The 20,787-nt window shown below is 44.3% G+C and overlaps 2 protein-coding genes across 2 annotated transcripts; both read right to left on the bottom strand.

Annotated features, from left to right (window-relative positions):
* Positions 1–4,571: 4,571 nt before the first annotated feature.
* Positions 4,572–10,179, bottom strand: LOC129602164 (uncharacterized). Its single transcript, XM_055501131.1, has 7 exons — positions 9,877–10,179; positions 9,607–9,702; positions 8,887–8,999; positions 8,557–8,821; positions 6,350–6,463; positions 5,886–6,262; positions 4,572–5,041 (listed from the first exon to the last, which is right to left on the bottom strand). The coding sequence occupies exons 1-7, from the start codon at positions 10,066–10,068 to the stop codon at positions 4,714–4,716; spliced, it is 1,485 nt and encodes a 494-aa protein (XP_055357106.1). The 5' UTR covers positions 10,069–10,179; the 3' UTR covers positions 4,572–4,713.
* Positions 10,180–12,211: 2,032 nt separating this feature from the next.
* On the bottom strand, positions 12,212–14,758 carry LOC129602165 (uncharacterized). Its single transcript, XM_055501132.1, has 3 exons — positions 14,464–14,758; positions 13,018–13,851; positions 12,212–12,411 (listed from the first exon to the last, which is right to left on the bottom strand). Exons 1-3 carry the CDS (start codon positions 14,734–14,736, stop codon positions 12,244–12,246), a joined length of 1,275 nt encoding a protein of 424 aa, XP_055357107.1. The 5' UTR covers positions 14,737–14,758; the 3' UTR covers positions 12,212–12,243.
* Between the last annotated feature and the right edge of the window lie 6,029 nt (positions 14,759–20,787).

Here is a 20,787-nt window from a genome sequence, read left to right on the forward strand (position 1 = left end):
GCGAATCCTTCTTCTCGAATGCTTTGGGCGCTCGAGTGTTCCGCTCATGTCCGACTGGACGTGAGTATGTGTGCAAGTCTTTTTTGTACGGGTTTGGTGCGCCTTGCTGTGAGCTGCGGGAGCTTGTGCTTCCCTGGCTGCCAGTAGATGTTGGCTGTTCGTTGTCTTTGTCCATGTTGATCGGATAACTTGGACGCCCCTGTCAATTGTTCTCACGCACACGTTATTGTATGGTTTATTCACTTGTCCTAAAGGTCACTTTGTACTTCGAAATTTTTCTAAGTCCCTGTTAAAGGTCACTTTTCGGTTGAAAAAATTCGACTAAGTCCCGTTTAAAGGTCACTTTTCCGATAAAAAGTTCGAGAGATTTGCCCTAAAGGTCACTTTTCGGACAAAACTTCGAGAGCGTTTTTCACAGTTCAGAACACGTTTACGAATGAAATCCTACAGCTGCTGATGTCGCTGTACTACTAATCAACTCAATTTCAGCTTCGTTAAAAGGTCACTTTTGGTCAATTTCAGGTCTTAAAGGTCACCTTTACGTTTAATTTATTCGGTTCCAACTTTTTAGTAAAGGTCACTTTCCAAAGTCAAAGGTCACTTTCTGGTCTTAAAGGTCACTTTCAAACTCAATTTAGCTCAAAGGTCACTTTCGTACTCAATTTCTGTCAAAAAGGTCACTTTCCGACCTAATTTTAATCAAAGGTCATCTTTCCTTTGTCTCAACTTAAAGGTCACTTTCCAGCTCAATTTTATCAAAGGTCACTTTTCCTTTCAAATATCTCTTCTCGATTCAGATTTCTCGTTACTGTTCAAGTTCAACGGAAAATCCCCATTCAAGTTGTTTACTTCGTTCCTATTGGTCCGCTAGCTCAAAATGTTCAGTTCAAATTTCGACCAATCGGAGCTCAGATAACTGACCAATCACGTTAATCCGTTTAAATTTTATATAAGCCTGACGTCACGGTCAACGGCCAGACGTGCGTGCCGTGCGCAAAACTCCGCCTACGTCTATGCTCAGCTCAGTACGGACCAATGAAAATTAAAAATTTCACCGTCTATCCAATCCCGTAATTAATAACGGTTTTCTACCTGTTTCACCGTCCGTTCCGCGGGGAAATGATCCAAATGATCCAGATTCTTCTTCCACAGTCCGTTCCCGCGTCGCCGCTGTTCCGTAGCGTGCCTCGCGCTATCAGTCTACTACTGTGCCGGCTGTGCCGTAGCAACAGTAATGCTCTACTCCAGTTTGGAGGAGTCTGATCCGGTCTTTTCCCGTGCGCCCCTTTTGGCACTTCGCCGCCTGTGGCCCACGGCTTAGGATTCGCTGAATCCTTGCCGAGTAACAGTGACACCAGCACGGGTCTTCGCTGAAGACTCCGTACCGAGGAACACTGCCGACTGAACTCTTGTGCTCTTGCACAGACCTTGCAACAGTACAGGTCTTCGCTGAAGACTCTGCACCGAAAACAAGGCTGGAAATCCGATGAGGAACTTGCACCGCTTGTGGTGTTGCGCTTTGCTGTTGGACAGACCTGTGCCTTACTGGTCACGGATATCACGTCGGATAACAGGCCAATTTTGCCTGACACAATTCGAATCATTAAAATCGCTTCAGTCAAGAGAACCGCTGTCGGCTCTGCTACCATCTAATGCTAGATCCAGAATGGATCCAGAGACAGAGACAGAAACGGGATCTATCCTGTGGAGTGAGCGAAACGATAGGGTTCGCGAACTATGCGGAAACACAAAACGTCGCACCGTAATCGCTAACTTTTTAATAATATCGAAAGTCTGGAGCCCAGAAATCAACATACTGATCGGCGCAGCTCGATCGTGAAAACGTAGAGCCAATTCCACACTGTGCAACACTGTGCAACACGTGCTATACCGCGCCCACTAATAAAGCGCGAGCCAATCAGAAGCGAGACACAACACAGACCGTAATCCATGGCGTAGCGCCTAGCGCGCCACAGGCGTGAACGCTAGTGAGCCCTCGTCTCACACGCCGCATTCAGCATTCGCCGGAATGGCGGCAACGCTGCTACGGAGGTCATGGTTCTCTGATCCCGTCGTAAACTTCGCACCTTGTAGTTTGTACGGGTCGTGGGTCGATCAGCACCCGAAGGGACTTATTTTCTGTGAAGAAAAAATTCGCTAACCCAAGCACTGGTAAAAACTACTATCACTCTACTATCTACTATCTACTATCACTCAAAATGTTTATGGCTTCAGTACAATGCTGCTCTAGAGAAGAAAAAAGTCAAATCCGCATCACATTGCAACAATGTGGTTACGTAAGCGAATCTCTTTGGACGCGATATCCTCGTTCGAACAGTGCAGTCATGAGAGGCCGCAGAGTCTCATCACGGCGACACTAAGATCCGCGATAACAGTATCTAATTGTGGCCAGCTTGCAGACGGCATCATTTATTGGAAAAGATGCTTTATTCAGCCTGCGTATTGCTAGACTGGCCGCTGCTGACTACACAACTCGCAAAAAATCTGCCGATTGCGGGAATCGAACCCGCAGCCTCTACACTCTAAGGCCGAGAGAGGCACCACTAGGCTATGGCATAACTGCAGAATATCGTAAGATATTCTCAGTTACAACCGGCAAAATAACGAACAGAGCCTCGCTCCTAACAGTATGGTCAAAGCCACCAGAATAGACCAAGCCAAGAAACGAGATAAGATCAGGAACGCCTACTCCGCTGAGCTAGCATACGAGTCTACGGAGAAACAGTTGAAAAAAGTCGTATATAAACGATAACAATTCATGCTGCAAGATATTCAAAATTTTGTAAGGGTAACCCTCCGTAGTATAACGTGTTTGAATATTTGGTACAATGACCGTATGAATCATCTTAGCTTACAAATTTTTATCAATTTCTGAGTCGAATTTACATTCATTACGGTGCGTACCCGCATGACCTCGATTTACAAAGACAATACCACGGAATGAATGGGATGAATAGAATGTTTCCCGAATCATACGCTATCACTATCCTGGTTCATTTATAATTTTTTTAAAGGGTTGCATCGGTTTCGCCACTATGTTTTGTTATCACTCTTACAGCAAACGCATCCACCTAACTTGCATCAGGAATTACTTACTGAATAAATTACACAAACTATCAAAGGACGTTGGTCTGCGTTCCCTTCTAATCAGCGGAGCTGGCGGGGCTACGTGACCCACTTACTTGTTAGATGGTCGTTTCTTAGCTTGGTCTATTCTAATGGCTTTGGTATGGTGGACAGCGTCACTAAAATGGGTACGAATAAAACCTGGGATTGGGAATTGGGATTTGGTATTGGGAATTGATACTGGGAATGGGATTGGTATTGGGATTGCGTTTTATTTATGGGAATGGTATTTTATTATGGAAACTGAAAATACTACGTACAGTGTTACATAATAAGGTAGTTATACTCGTAGTTACAACTTGTAACTAAGTAAGTACTTGGAGATATGGACCCGTGTGTATTGAGTGGACTGTCGATGATCTCAGCAGTCTCGAAGTTAGGAAACTGAACAAGCAATGTCTATATTGTGTGGTCTTGGGCCCTTGGCTATATATGGAACGTTTCGTACGAGTACTAAAGAAAAAAATTGGAACGTTTTTTTCCTTCTTGTAGTCACTGTAGTCATCTGTAGGTGTATAGACACCCTGTAGACAACATGTATACATCCTAAGAAAGCCTAAAAATACAGGTGACTACAGTATGTCTACAGTGGTGTCTACAGGCTGTCTACAGATGACTACCGGTGTATACAGGCTGAGTATCGAGCTGAACCTAAGAAGGGCTGCCCGTATACAGCGGCAGACATCTGTAGACAACCTGTAGACACCGTTGTAGACACGCAGTATACATCCTAAGAAACCAGGTGACTACCGATAGGGCTACGGGGTGTCTACAGCCTGTATACAGATGTCTCCTGTGACTACAAGGAGAGGAAAAACGATTCACTTTTTTTCTTTGGTACGAAACGTGCCACAGGTGTCTTGGCGCATCGACTACTATCGCCATATTTCAACCCACGCTCGTATGTAAAGTTCAGCTGGAAGCCAGTACAGGGATTCAGATGGAACAGAAATATGCTGCTGGAAGCTAGTAAAGCCATCACCGACAGAGGCCAGATCTGTCGGCTTGTCAGCAACTTTTCGATTACTTGAGCAGAACATATTAACTTTTTGAGAACTAAAACCATCCTGTTCCACGACAAAACAAACTCGCCCAAAAACTTGTGCACCTTTAAGTTTTGGGTGACTAATTACTGCAATAAATAATCATGAATTTTCTATCGAACTGTGGTGCGTGCCGCTGCTACCAGTACGAAAACTACAACCAAAATACGGTAATTATAAGTGTTTCCGTTTGCAACTTCCAAAAACGTTTGCTGTCTTTTACCTTATAGATTCTGTTTATACTTTATTGTTATGTGTACTTCCGCACATGAGAATGGAGTCCGTGTGAAGATATTTATTTTTGACTACTGTACTTACTGTCGAGTATCGTGAAGGTAGAAACGTTCTCAATCTGTGGCATGGTGAACGTTCCACATAATGCAATCAGTACAATGACAGAACACAATCAGTCGGACATTGCTTTCGAACGTTTTCTTCACCGTTCAATGCGTTTTCAAATCAACCGTTTGCTTGAACGATGCAGCAAAATCAACAGCGCTAAGGAAATTTCGGCAAAACAACGTCAACACACAGACACTTTTTCGCTGCCGCGGAGAACCTCCTGGATACTAGCAATTAGCTTGCATAGTAACTGGCAACCAGCGTAGGCTTCCTGAACATCCTTGCACTGGGCGCCGAACAACACATCCAAGATATTCCTGGCTTCTTCAGAATATTCTCTAACGCGCACACCCACGTCCTTCACTAACCCTTCCAACTCTTTCTTCGCCGGCCCAGACAGACGATCCATTCCGGGATTCGGCAATCGTTTGTGAAGCGCCACGATGGCGGACTGTCCCGCCGACATGAGTATGCGAGCACGGAACACTGCATACTTCGGGTATACCTTCCTGCAGACAACAACCAGAATCTACGGTAAAATAAATTAAATCACGGTTGCTGATTGCCGATACTGTAGCGGCTTCTTCACGCAGTGATAACTGGCTAACTTAGAATCAGTAACTTATCTATATTTAGGCCTTGTCCCGAATTCGAAGCGAATCTTGTTGCGTTACAGCAACTCCACCTCGCGAGGTGGCTTCGCGTACCGTATCTGTAGGCGTGGCCACTGCATTAGCCACCTCGTGCGGTTGAGCAACCATACCAAAGCTAGATTCGCTTCGAATTCGAGACGAGGCCTATGAGCGTACAAGTACTATTTCCAGAGATGATCAGTGAGTGTAACGTTCAAGCGCTTTGTATACACTGGCGTGAAAACCGTTTGTGCGCGCAACATCCGGTTCGGGAGCTATGACTGTTGGAAAAAGTTTAAATGCGTTTGGGTGTACCAAAATTCTCATTATTGACTGATTATTGATTTTGCACGTAAATGCAAATGGCCATGAAAACGGTATTACACCGATCCACTGTTTTAGAATGCTTTTTAAATTTTAAAATCTGAAAAAAATCATGGAAGTCTGGAACGGTGTAAAAACGATCTTCATACTTACGTGCATTTCGTGCAAAATCGGAAGGAGATCCGCGGATAATGAGACTTTCGGTACACCTGAACGCATTTAAACTTTTTGGAATTTTCTAACAGCCAACTCCCGAACCGGATGTTGCGCGCATAAACGGTTTTCTACAGAATGTCATAAACCCAAACAACAATGCGTTTAGGAGTTTAAGCACATGTACACGAATTTAGTACCATATACCTAGCCACGTCCCGAAAGTTACCAACGGTCAGCTTACCGCAGGCACTCAACCAGTTCCTGTGCCATATTCCAGCCATCTTCGAAGCGGTTCTCAGCATAGTATTTAAGCGGTAACTCCCAGCCGCTGGATAAGATATAACGGAAATGCGCAGTCGGTTGCATGATTCCGGCAGCGTCCATCTGCTGGCAGAGCTGCGCAGCCATGACTGGTTGGAACTGGGTAGTGCCTCGTTGCACGATGATTGGGTAGCGCGTCGTAATGGCCTTATGCTGTCGGATGAACTGACTAAACTGCGCTAACCGGGTGCTGTTGATGGCCCCGCATTCGGAGCAGGGCTGATGTGCACGGCTGTCGCTGGGAATCGGGTTCAAGCACCCCGGTGTCACGCAGCGTAATGGGTTAATCTCTGCGTCCTGAAAGAAACCATACAGTGACATTAAAATTACCTACTCGACTGCTTACAAATGAAAAGATACAGCTAAAATTTGGTTAAAGCGTACGTATTCAGGTGTGCATCGGCGACATGTACACGGATACCCATAGCGCTTCTCGAAGTCAGCACGACGTTCCGCTCGTGTCTGGGAGAATGGATCCAGGGCGTCGTTGTACCGCAACTGCAAGACGTGTGATTATTACATGGCAGTGATACAAGTAGCATTACCGCGCAAATCTCCAACCTTAAACGTTGAAACAAGAAAACAAGCGGAACGACTTTCACCCATTCTATTCTTAACACTCGCACAATTTCTACTGCCGCTCAGGCGCAATAAATGCTTAAAAAACCGAAAACAAATTCTGTAGTTGTGCCACGCTCTCTAGCCTTACATGTATTCCTAGAGAATTTGATAAGCTATCAAACTAGATAAAATTTTAGGAAAGCAGACCATCTGTGTTAATTTTGGCCAACAAAAACGGGAACACTCCCGAACCGGAAGTGACACACGTTTTCCCTGTTTACGCTCGACCAGATTTTTTGTTTTCAAATTGGACAACGTACGTTGCTAGATCCTGTCATTCAGCATATTTTAATACCATTTGACATTTAGGGAAAATTGTTTTGTTGATACGAGAAGAAAAGTTTGTGACACGGGAGACTGTAAAAATCGCTCTGTCCGTGATTCTACCGTCTCCCTCGGACTGGCTTTGTAGCAGACTGCGCTAATTTAATCTTACCAATATTTTATTTGCTGATTATTTAGGTGGTTGAGGCATGATTGTTATTCGATAGTTTTCTTTGCTTTTCATTATTGATAATGTGTTTCCCTCCAGAAAATAATCTAAAATGTTAAAATATCATTTGCTAATTAGGAGCCGTGTGAACACCGCGCCTGAGGTCGACCTCAACAGCAACCGTGTAAAAACAGCCTCAGAGCAAGTTGAATTGCTGGTTTATACAGAAACCGAAGAGCTCACTGATGAAACGGCAGAATGTGTTTATCGATCCCGTACGTCAGAAGATAAGCAGTTCGTTACATTGTTGTAATTGTTATTATCTGGAAATAGCGCAATGGAGACAAGTTCCTCAGAGTAAATGGGAGCCTCGGCTTCCTAGACGAGTCCATCTCGCAAAACTAAGAACCGAATTTGCCATAGTGACGGCTCAAATCAACACGGCTAACTACCCAGGAGCCGACTCCATTTGAAAAGTAGACATAACATCGACCATCTTTCCTCGTAGATTCTGCAGATGTGCGCTGCTGGCTGTCTTTTTGAGCTACGGTAGATATCGCAGACTTTGAAGAACGAGTTAATATAAATTATTCAGAACACGATATTTTTCGCAGGCACAAAGGCCCATGACAAGGGATATTACTGAGCGTCCCAGTCTTGATCTGCAAATCAATGCTCCATAATACCAATGTTAAGATTTAGGAACTTACAAAACTACAATGGGTCGACCCAGATTTTCTAATATCGGAACTTACTCTGCACTCTGCGAAGCACAAAAGTAAATGAATTATGAAAATCAGGAAATGATAAAAAAATCAGATCGGGCAAACTGTAACTGGAATGTTAAATTTGGCGCAAGTGTGTAAAAGCCTCGTAACACAGCTGGGAATGGGCGTGTTGCACGATCGTGTTTTGGAGCTGCCTGGCCGGCGCACAGGAAAAGCCGACGTAAATCGAAAGTGAAATTGTGCGAGTGTTAATAGAGCTTGTTCTAGACACTCAACGGTGACGATAACGGTGATGACTCACCACAAATTTATCGTTTTCTTGCTCCTACAACATCGTTACGGTTGTTGTGAACACGATAAAACACCATGCTATCGTAGTCCCTTCCCGGTAGCTCCCAGCTTCTAACAGAGGTGGCAAACTACCGTTGTGCCACAAGAAACTAGCACAAGAAACATTCCTCTATTTTTTAAAATAATTAGAAGAGCAGTTACTACAAAGAAAACGTTTCAAAAGAATTTTTTGCGAGCAAATGAAAGATCGGAAGAACCGGGTGTGTTCAAACTGCAACCCCATAAGCGGCTGTCACGTCTCTGCACATCCACTTCAGTAATTTTATTTATAGCGAAACCGGACCGAGCCCGAGCCGACTTCTAGTCTATCGTAATCGTTGTGCTCAGCGAACAAGCAAACTCTCTTACGATGGCGATTACTGTCACGGTAACCGATCGTCATCGTCACCGTGGTGTATCTAGAACAAGCTCTAATAACTTAGTATCTACGATTTCGCGTAAAAAACCATGGCACTAACATCGGCAAGTCCGGTATACTGTGGAATGTCCTCAACGGCATGTATGAGCAGTCGTCGCCCTTGGAAGTTCAGCACCACATTGACGTCCCAGCACACTGGCGTCATCCACGGCAGCGGTGCCTGTGGATACAACGCCATGCCGAAAGGTGTGGTGACGTGGCACATTGCATCATGCATGGGCGCACCGTTGTAGCGGGCGATTCCGTAATAGTTCAAAAGTTCTGCTACAGGCACACCGATGGTCCTTAACTCCTCCGCACTGTAACTGTCAACAACACGTGCCACTCAATACTAGGCGGGCTGGACTTCGCGGATAAAAAACCAGCTTACGATGGTGTTGCAGTCCGGTTGATTTCCCATTGTGCGGGATTGGCTGGCAGCATGGCTAGCAGGTCTTTGGCAGATTTCCGACCCATGCCCGGGATGTCCATCATCACGTTCAACTAAGCAAAGCCGGAGCAAGTGAACAGAAATCACATGCCCAGAACAGTTTTTTAAGTGTAGCTACTTTTCCGCTTACACGCAACGCATCACAAACGATGTTGCGTAGGGAATATTTTTCTCTGCATTTCGATGTAAATCAAGTAGAGCTTTATGAGAAAGTTTCAGAAAGCATGAATGAAATGGTCTTGAACTGAATTACTCCACTGAACTGCCAAACATGGGTGTTCGCAAGATGATTTGGCAAAATGGGATTTGGATACTTTCGGGAAAACTCGGCTTGGATTGCTAAGTTTACATTTTCCTGGTCAAGTTATGTTAGGGAATTGTAGAGAAGTTATTTCTCCACATTTTTGGTATGCGAGCAACGGCTTTAATAGCAAACGAAAACAGAAATCAAACGTATAAAACTACGCGTCTGTACTCTGTAATTGAGCTTACATGTACGCTGATACCACGAAGTAATCTGCAATGCGCAAGTGGCGTACAGGGAAATTGCAAGGCCCGCCTGCACGCGGGCAAGGCTCATTAATCTTACAAAATAATATCCCGAAGTTCCATGAAGCGCTATTGAACTGTTCGTACAGCATGAAACCTTGATTTCTTTACCTTGATCTTGTTGGCCAACTTGGCGACGATCTCCCTGCCAATTGTGGTCTTCAGCAGGACGCATTCCAGTTTATGCTCCAGCTTCCAGTCAGCAGACTATTCAAAAAAGCCCATATCAGCCCATTCAAACACACTTCTTCATGATTTGCAACAATAAACTCCGATCGTCTCCTTGAAATTTACAGAATACTTCGCTGATACCACGAAGAACCCAGCAGAGCGAAAATTGTCGATCCTCAAACAAAAAACTGAGGAAACACCTAGTCACACCTGACACGCGACGCTGCAGTAGCGGTGGAGTTTGCATCCTGAACAGGTACGCAGTTCCTGGCTCTTTTGTAGACAGTAGGCACAACGTGTTTCATAGGCGCTGCTGTCAAGTACCCACACCAAAGGCTCGCAGCACATAACAACATCGCCAGCCGTGAAAGAACGGCAGTCAGTGGTCTTTTTTGTTTCCATTCGGAATAAATGGACAATCTTACAGATTCACTATGACACGAATGCAGGAAAACGGAATCCAACAATACCAAATCCAAATTTTCGTAGAACCAGGGATCCACGTAAACACTAAACACGTCCTTGGCGTCTAATGAGCTTTCTGCAGTCTGCACTCTGTAACATCTGTCGCGCTGTCTGCTTGTTGTACGGAGCAGCCGCCCTCGGTGGCTGACGGTGCAGATTTCAAGCATTTCCGATGGAAATGATCAATTTTATAGATTCCTTTTCCCCTTATTTTTGTATTTTCCATGGCTGGGAGGCATTTGCAATGGGGAGCATCACTCGAACTTTAAAGAATTATAAAATTTTTGGACTTTGATTGATCTGGTGGCCATAAGCGGCTTCATCTTGACTACTGAAAACAAGAAGTCGCATCTAGTTTATAGTAGAGGCTGAGCTAGTTTTCTTGAATGTAGTCATTTCTGAATTCACGATAAATACACCAGTACGTACGCTTTACTGCTTTTGTGTTCCTTGCTATCACATTAATTTTTGGAGTAGTTTACTTTTAGTATTTTGTAGTTTCTAGCCGCATAACGCTGATTACGCGTCCCAAGGGGAAACCGCATACCACTAAAAACGCGCGGCCAGTCGCGTGTGGATGCGTTGATGCGCATGACCGGCCGCGTGTACCTGTTGTTCATGCTGTTGCATAGCTAACTTTCATCTTTCATGGGAAGTGCATCGATAGTCTTGGGTGGTATGTTGGAAAGTGTGATAACGGAGTGGAATGTCCTTGGAAATGTTGTGAACTGAATACAATGGCATGTGACTAGACGGTCTTATTTTCTAGCAGTGTGTTTTTGGCGGAAATGATGGAATCATTCTCACTTTACGATCTGATCAGAATACAGCTTGCGGTATTAAACGACTAAACATCGTTGTTGCGGGATATCGTAAGGTCATAGACGTAGCCGCGTGTATACGGGCGTAACATGGTAATGAGTAATCTTCACAGGCCCCGCACAAATTGTACGAGAAATATGGATGATTAGTTCAAAGCAAATACATATCTGATACCGGTGAAATAGATATTTTACTAGTTACGAGTCTGTGCAAGTAAGGGATAATATCTAAAGACGTGTACGATCAAGGAAAGCATGACCGCGTTAAACTGCGTTCTGGCTGACGGCATCGCTAGCTTCGAACACGCACACAGACATTCTTTTGCCGACAAAGTCGCTCATCTAGAAAACCCAACCTCCGTTTTTCTTCAAAACTATTAAATGCCTGATACTTAGGTAATGGGTACAACTACGATTATGCTAGCACCCAGCAAAACAGAAATGTGACATAATTTTTGTATCCAGTCCAGTTACAGTGTTTGTTACGTTCTATGTGGACTGTGGGTGTACGAAAAATAATCACAATCATTATTATTTTAGGTTGACAAAGGATGTAAGGTAAAGCAACTAAGATCAGAATTTGTAAACTCGAGCCAAGTCAGCCAACACCGAATCCGGGATCCCTGTGTCCTTATTAACTCGACGCGAAACCGTTAAGCGCTTGCAGTAAGATGTACAAGTAGGTCCGGATGAAGAGCGCGATAGAAAACAGCGAAAAATTTAAGTTCATGGGTTATGCCAATTGTAGTGTAGTGGCCACCGTCTTTTAAGCGCTATCATCGCACTTATTGTGCATTAGCTGTACTTTTACCTTTACGTGCTCTAACTCCGGACCGGCCTGTAATTCTGGTGATTATTCGTTTGTGGCTCGAAATTCAGTTGATGAAGTGTTTCACTCCGCAGCCATCTGACCATTTAAAAGATTAACAACCTCTCCCGAGTTCCAGAGCGGCTGAGGTTGCGTCTGTTTCAGCAGTGTTGCAACCAACATTGCAGGGCGCAGATCCACAACAGACACTAATTTATTATTGACTGTCTGTCCATTACAGGAAGTATGCCACTCGTTTGACGTTAAGGCAAGAATTTGTGTATGCATAATCATAAGTTAAATAAGTTAAGGTCAGATGTGTAAAAACATAATCAAAATGAACAAAAAGTGAAGTCTTTCCGTTTAATCAATGCATACAGACTTGAACGAACAGGTCATGGATGGATATGGATTGACATAAATGAATTTACATGTTTCACTCCCCGGAATTTTCGTTGCTGGATTTATCATCGTGATGCGTTATTATTCCGCGGCTGCTGAGCACCAGTTCTGCATGCAGTGCGACAAGGCCTGTAGGCAGAATCCATTCAGTTTCTTCACGTCTACTCTAGCCATATTGTCCACACTCCATTGGAAGTCCCGATAATGTGCCGCCGCACGCGGATCACAAGACTGGTAGTCTTCCAAAATCTGCAGATTAATTCAGCAAGTTACGCACTTTTCACCCCCGAACATTTCTGTCTGTCCAGAACCAGAACATTATTGTCTGTCCGATTTACCAGAGTCCTTTGTTAGAAATGCTTCGGTTTTTCTCACATTTTGGCCACCTTAAGTACTAGTATGCGTTTTCTTATTTTGCTCCCCGGAAGCAAACCAAATGAAGCGCGCGACTCGCTTTCTGGTGTGTTTCCCACTGCTCTGTTATTACGCCAGGTAAAACGAAAGAAACTGTTTAGAATTCGAATTTTTGAATTTCGTTAATATGCGAGACCGGATGTTTCGAAGTGCACCCGGCCCAGGTCCTGTTATCTATTTTAACTTTCCGGAAATTTATTATGTTTATTATGCTTTGAAATTCATGTACTAATATTCATTACTGTTAACTTCGTCTTCTTAAGAAATTTTAACTCATGGCGGCCCATTTGAGAAATATATGCTTCACGTAGCCAAAATATGAAAACAATCGAAATATCGATTAAAATTTAAAATCTTAGTTCGAAATAACACGCTGTATGTGAGGCACTAGCTAGCTGGTTCTAGAGGTAAGTCCAACGCGATTGAACGCCACATTTATACCTGCAGCACGGTTTCGGCCTTCACTGCGCTGTCGATCCGATTGGCCACGAAATAGGCAATGCCCTGCACATCCAGCGGCGGCCCCTCCCAGCGCAGATGCTGCTCCAACAGGTCCGCAACATACGCCTCACTGACGCGCCCCGCCGTGAAGACAGTCCGGGGAATGTGGATGTTTATCAACGGCACTCTCTCCTTGTCCACCAGTTTGAGGGTGTACGTTGTCCATATCACACGATCACAGCACGAGACAAGCTGGGAAAGGCGTGCGGCGGTCGTGCCTAACAGCGCGCTGAACTGCCATCGTCCATACGGTTCGGACATCGGAAATTCCAGCGAACACTGGGCAACGATCAGACGACCCAGACGCAAGCCGGCCGCGTCCAGAACCTTCTGAATACAGGTCAGTGGTTCTTCGATCCTTTCCCCGTCGAAACTGTTACGACGATACTCGTCCATGTCGCGGATGGAGAGCGTGCGGGTGGCGGGCGTAATGTGCTTGAAGATGCAGGCGTACATGGCGTAATTAAGCGTCCACTGCACTTTGTAGGGACTGCTCCGTAGTTCCCGCTGCATGTGCACGTCCTGGCACAGCTCCGCCGACGTGAGAAGGGCATCCCACAACGAGCAAGCCCGGCGGCAGCGCTGTCGGTCCACGGTGTCCAGTGAGTGAAAGATCTCCTTCAGTACTTCCAAAGACACCACCAAACCACTTCCACAGACACCCAACGGCTTCGTCCGCTTCAGCTCACCATCGGTGTCCGACTCTTCAGGTGTCTTGAGTAAATTGTGGCGGTAACTGCTGTAGCTCTCGTATCTGTCTTCAAACTCCCTTCCCTATAATACCGGATGCGAGAGGCGTCAGCATTAAGAGGATGTGCTAAGTATAAGTGATAGACAAGAAACAAGCGAGAATGATAATTATTTTCTCTTTTTTCATATGTTTTCATATGTTTCGCTCTTTATATCATTTATTGATGATTCCCAACCAGCCGGTCACCACAGGTTGACGATCCACGCATTCTGTTGCGAACAGCACTACTCTTTAGACGCAGTCACGCAAATGATGACTTTAAACACAAAATTTCTCGTGCATTTTGTAATATACCTATTCAACCAATATTTCACAAGATAACAAGAACAAATCACAAGAATTTGGATACCAAAGAAGTTATTATGATTTTATAGCGAATAAAACAAGCTGTATCGTTTCTCGTAGACATATTATAAGGTTTTTGTGTGGTACTTGGAACCCTTAACCTAGAATTCTGGGCTGTCTTTGAGAAAATAAAAAAAAACGAACGTTGGAAATGTACATTATTTTTTGCGCTTAGATGTTGCACGAAGCGGACATGGTTATCCCTTTTCGCTTGTTTTCTTGTCCAGTACGGATATTTGGCACATCCTGGTACTCAAGATCACTAAGCCAACATTCATCAAGAGACCTACCGCTATGCCGTCCCACAAGGAAGAAGCCCGACGGCGTCGCAGATAATACATCTTCTTGCTCAGAATATTCACGAAATGCAGGTTGAACAATTTTTTAATTTGCTGGAGCAGCAGCGCCGCGGCCGACCGCCTCATAACCCAGTAGCCATTGGGAACGTTGCACGTATTGATGATGAAATGGCCCGCGGGAAGGATTTCTCGTTGATTCCTGTATCCCTCCAGAAGGCGAATCTGCCGCCGGGGAAGCAGCTCGCGTCGACACTGTCCGTCCATCTTCACCTCCACCAACGCCACATCATCCAGCAGCCGAAAGGACGGAGTCAACACTTTTCCGCAATGCCATCTCCAGGTTCGATCGGGGCCGTCGTGCAGCAGCACCTCCACATCCTCTCCCTCGCTGGGGCTTCGGGGTCGCTCGCAATACCACGGGACGAAGCAGTCCCAGACCTTCCCGTGCGGGACCAGCACCGACTGCAGTTTCGCGCTGCCGAAATCGACGATCAGACGCGGCGGTGTGGTGTCGTTCTCTGGTTTCTCTTCCAGGCCGATGACGCGGCCGTGCTGCAGTAGGCCGTCAATCTCCACGGCCACCGCGTTCCACGCGTCCACTAATCGTCCACCAATCTCGTATAGGTGCATTCCTGTCAGTGTGGCTTCAAAGGCCTACTGTTAAACCGTTCGTATCGGTACGGCAAAAAAATGTTTTCCGTAAGAAAACCAAACAACGTGGAATAGAATAAAAGCAGTTGAGCGACACGCAGTGATGGTACCAATAAAATTCACGGACTCAAATTCAACGAAAATTTTTATGTAGAGAAATACTTAAGTAACAACTGAGCGCTGTCAGCTACAGCTGGCAACAAAAGTAACGTAATCGCTGTTATCAGAGGCAGTATGGCGACTGTCGAGCCGCCGGTATAAGAAGGCAGTTAAGTACTTTTTATTTCGATCCTTGAACTCGTTTACGTTGAATGTTTTCCGCACTTGCCTTTTTGTTATTTGATAAAATGGAATGTAAAATAAGTTCGATATGTTACACAGTGGCAAATGAGAGGGGGGGGGCGTGGCTCAAGGTGCAACGGCCCCCGTAGCCTAAGGATTTGGGTACATCAGCAACTCAGCAATGCATTAATCAGGTGACAGAACTTATCAAAAGATGCATTTTAGTTTTAGCAGTTTTAGCCTGCAGAAGACAAAGTACGGGCAACCAGAGAAATGCGAGCGAAGGTATGCATGAGACATACCAATGATCGACAGAGACGACGGACGTGTCGGTACGATCGGCGCTGATGTTCCAAACGGTTGGCAATGAGCTTCTTAGGAGAAAACTGCTAATATCAACATTTTCGTCTCTGCTATCCCTGACCAGGACAAAAACGCTTCTGTTATAAATTTTGTTTTTGATACTTATCGTTAGTTTGTATCGGCAATAAGATACTCATTAAAAGGTACATTTTTTTTAGCAGAGCATGTTTAAATGTGCTACCGGTACCTTGCCGGGCAACGGTTGCGCTTTTGCGATGGACCAAGAATTCGAAACGGAGTGGCCCAGCGAATTTGTACAAACCATGGGTCGAAATATTCGTGGATCGACTGGACAAGAGCGTTGTACTGCTTTTCTTCAGCGATGTGTAAGTTTAAGAGAAGCGTTACGGCTTTATTAAATACATCTCTTGTAAATACTTTTTAACCCACGGGAAGATAAAAATTTCGGTTGTTTTATGATGTTTAAATTTGAATTGTGAAGTGTGTGCCCGCGTCTGCAACTTTTTGTTATTTTGTGGCTTGTGCCGAAATCTCATAAAATTGTGCTTTGTGACATAAGCAGAATTAACATTATATTCTCGAGAATAAGTCTGTACGTTTCTATTATACCAATAGTGCCCCAGCGCATCACTTGGCGTTGCCGTGGTGCCTGTTGTCCCTTGCGGCAAGGATTCTTGGAGGTAATTTCTCAAGACCTCATTGAAAAGAGCGTAGGACCATAGCCTGTTTAGTCCGCTTGCATCCCCCTGAATTTCCCCGTAAACGATCGTGGCCGGAACCAGTCCCACTCGTATGAATATTCGGCAACCCACGTCTTTAGAACGACTGCTGTGTGCCGTCCGCCCGTGGATCTTGGTACAGGCGACCCCCATCTCATCAGCCACAGCGGGTCTACGGAATGGACAATGTGCAGCGTTCACAACGCTATGATCTCGGTGTGCATGTAAAAAGCATTCACGGGCTAAAAACCGCGGTAGAAAAGCCAGTGCCGACAGCAAATGAGCTTCGGGGAAGCTGATAACACATTTTTTGTACAGGAAGCCGCTGGATCGTCGGAAAAAGCTTTCACAATCGCCAAGAGCCGGCAGCTCCTCGACGAACTGTTGCCGGTGACCAATGTGGTGGCCGGCTGGTGGTGAAGCGGGATTGTCGCTAGTCAGACGGACGATGTATGTAGAACAGGGAGTTCTCATCACGGAGAAGCTTGCCGGGCCGAATAACCATCGGCTCGCCAACGGTGCGGCGCAGTGCCACCAGCGAGTCCTCCGGTATAGGTGGCGATGCGACATGATGCGGCCAAAGATGGTGAGAGTGGATCCATTGGGCGTTAATCGTGCTGGCATCAAAGTCGACGAAGAAAATGTCGCCGTCAGTATCCTGAACATATCCCAGCCACCATTGGCCGTCGTCCCGCTGCACTAGCACCGTGTTCCCGTAGTTCAGTTCCCTCGATCCAGACATTAATTGACGATAGTAGAGGGCTGTTCCGTCCATGATATACTTCTGATAGCAGAAACTTAAAAGTAGCAGATCTGTATGGCGAGAGTTCGCGAATTATTAATTTTGCGTTTGTCGAGCGGCAAATAAAAACGGTACCGAAGCACTATAACAGTGACGACATCCAGATTCATGAAGAACATAAGCGGCTAGAGAAATTTGAAAAAAAAATACCAGGAAGTAATCGTAATTGGTAGCAGCAGCGAATTCCATCTGTAATGATCTGTTAAACGAAAATAAAAAATGGAACCAAGAAAATCAGAAACGCAGACTTACCAAATCGGCAAAAATGTTGACGACTGTGCCGTAGACTACAGGAAAGACAACTACTACACGTGTCATGTTGTTAGTAGACTATATTCATTCAAATTCTGAGCGCGCTAACCAACTGAGAGAATTAGGTAATGCTAATGATAGGTATCATAGATTACATGTCCAGTGCGGCTTACGGCATACTGTACACCAGGGCAGCGATTCTAGCGACAATTATAATTTATTGGGTAAATGCTGTCAGTACATACATATAGAAAGGGCGCAATCGCGTAATACTGCTAACAAAGGGGGTTTAACCTTTAATAAGTATCAAACACAAGCACGCACTTAGACAATAAGAAAGTTTATAATAAAAACACTTCCTTCAAGTTCCTTGTTTGCCACTTTTGCCCTCCCATCGGCATCAGGCACTCTTTCTTCAGAAGAACTGCCTGTCTGTCCCTAAACTGATGCACATTTTACGAACGGTCCACTCAGTTTCTGAAGCAGAGAATCAGTGTTGCTTTAATTTTAGGTAAAGCTGCTTGAGTTCAGGAAACGTTTTGTATCGGTTAGAGACTGGACGAAGTGTATTATGTGTTGAAATGATGAACTGCGTATTTTTGCTTTTAACCTACACGTATATTAATGTGAATAACCCTAAGAAATAATACTTCCTCAATGCTGTCCTGGTCAGTGATTGCACCCATCACACATATCGCGTTTCCTCTCTGTATTCGAATGGATAGCCGATGCCTAAAAAACTCTTTCGCCCGTTTTTGGGCTGTGGCAGTTGCTATGCCGTTTCCAATCTTATCCACTTCTTAAAATATTTCAAATTCAATCGTTCAAAAACACCAAAATCGTCCGACATTTTATTGCGAAAATTTAGAGGACCCACAACCATCAGCACTTGCCTTAAGTTGCCAAGCGCGGCACAAAACCGAAACCGTGACAGCCCAAGTGGTAACGGGACATTTCGTCGCGTGGGACATTTCGCCACAAGTTTCTCGTCGCACTGGTTAATTTGTTTTGGACAACTCGTTTCGCAGCTGTTTCGTTGTGTGGCATTTGGTCGCACGACTTTCGGGAGTCGAACAATTGTCGCCTGGTTTACGACAACGATCAGCCACAAACAAGTTGTCTTTAGAGACGAAATGTTCGTAGAACCAAATGGCCCGCGACGACATGTCGCGCAGCTAAAGAAACTCGCTTTGCTTTGTTATTAAGCAGGCTGATGGTAAACAACCGGGAACAATTCGGATGGACAAATATAGCCGGCATTACTGCACGAAAAAAGGCGCATGGTTAGTCAATTTTTGTATACATTTTTATTTTGTACAGTCTATATTCATATGTAATATACGGTTTTTTTGTTCCATTTTTTTCAATAAAATTATTTATTCATTTTGGTTATTCTTATTTTAATTTTTAATTAATTTCTATTGAACTGTGCTGATATCCGCAATATTGCGATATGATATCTACGAATCATTTTTTCGGGGTTCTTATGGTAACAACTTAATAAACGTACTGCTTTCCTGAAAGTCTTGTATAGACCACAACAGGAACAATAAAACATTTCTGCGGCAATTTAGTTTTCTTGACCATTTAACAAACCCAAAAAAAATCGTCAGAAGTACGCTAGGACTGGAACGAGCCAAGTCCTAATTAACTTAGAGTACATAGATTATTAGTCATGCGTAATTCAAGCCGATTATCCCGTTCTACTGTATGCCGTGAAAGTAGGAAGCGTTCGGTAAAGGTCAGTGAACGGCAAAACACAGATTAATGAGCTTCGAAGTTCTGCACATGCAGTATTAAGCAATATTATAGCGCATGTTGAAACATTAATCTACCAAGAATTTTGTGCTTAAAAATTATTGAAAAGCGCAGAAACGCGCTTGGGATACAGTATTATATGGTAGTACGGTAGTTACACACAGGTCCGACGCGAGACCCCGCTAAATTTTCAAAACGCTACTACTCCTACATATTTCTTCGCGCATTTATTCGGAATGCGCCATTAGGCTCGCCGTAAAATTCTGAACTAAATGGTTGAGACCAATTTCGAGCTACAGATCATGCGCAATTTGCGCGCGATGTGCAGGTCAATATTGCATGATGTTGCACGAAAACCGTGTCGCTTATTTTGACATGATTTATGATGAACCAAATAAAAATGGACAGTACAGATACTGCCTGACCATAAAATTAATATTTACTGTCATTTTTTGCAGCTTTTTTCAGGGAGCCTTCGTGATTAACGGTTGATCAACACCAGTCAAACATCTGCCATTAATCTACCAATCTTTAATCGGCCCAGGCTGTTCACTGTATGTCTTTCTTGAACACTCTACTTCATAAACGAGGAAAAGATTTCAAGCAACAAAGCACGAGTCAGAAAATTTTGTACCCGGCCGATTAAGTATTAAACCACAAAAATTACGCGTGGCAGCCAACCTAACCATCCAGGGTTGTCCTAATAACTGCAATTGTAGGGTACCGTTAGTCGTGCCTCCCGGCAGTTCTCTGCCGTGTTTCCACCGAATTATTTACAGAAAGCTTTATAAGAAATATACGAGAGAAAAAAGCGGTTTCTAATACTTTATTCTGCGAATTTTTTACCAGCAGATCTTTTGGGATTATTCAGTTAAAGTGCAGGTATTTAAGTTTGGCTTGAACTCTTTCTGTGATGCCTGAAGCGTTCGTCGCTCTAGCGGCACGTCAAATCTAATGCTGCGTAAAACCAGAATATTGAGAATTTAGCTGTTGTAAAACAGTGTTCGGCCTGCAAATTGTTTATTTAAAGCTAACAATTGCTATGGTCGTCATGGGTTAAGAAGCCTCCTGATTCGTTAGGCCTAATACATTGTCCTGATAATCGGAAACAGATTCCGATGCTCACATAACGCTTCTGCTGGTATCCATTATTTTTTACATAGGATATTAAGTAATGCAAGCGTGAACTCTTGCTTTTATCGCAGTAGAGAAATACTGTATCATAAAAGCTCGGGAAATGTGATTACCTAAGTGTGCACATTAAAGTAACACAAACAAAATTTTGTCCAATAAAAATATTGTTTTTAATCGGCCTCAGCCAGGACGCATAACAATACACCAGCGCGAGTTTACGCTTAGTAAAAGATAAGATAAAGATAAAGCGATAAAAATATACAGTTTTCAACATTAACAAAACATAAGAATAATTGCTGATTTCGTGTGTTCGGTGAATGCCGTGAAGTACGCACTACGCACAACTTCGTCCTCTATAGTAACTGTATCGTCAACTCAAGTGGGCGCTATTTT

The sequence above is a fragment of the Paramacrobiotus metropolitanus genome, unplaced genomic scaffold, assembly GCF_019649055.1.
Source record: "Paramacrobiotus metropolitanus isolate TYO unplaced genomic scaffold, Prichtersi_v1.0 Parri_scaffold0000349, whole genome shotgun sequence".
NCBI lineage: Eukaryota > Metazoa > Tardigrada > Eutardigrada > Parachela > Macrobiotidae > Paramacrobiotus > Paramacrobiotus metropolitanus.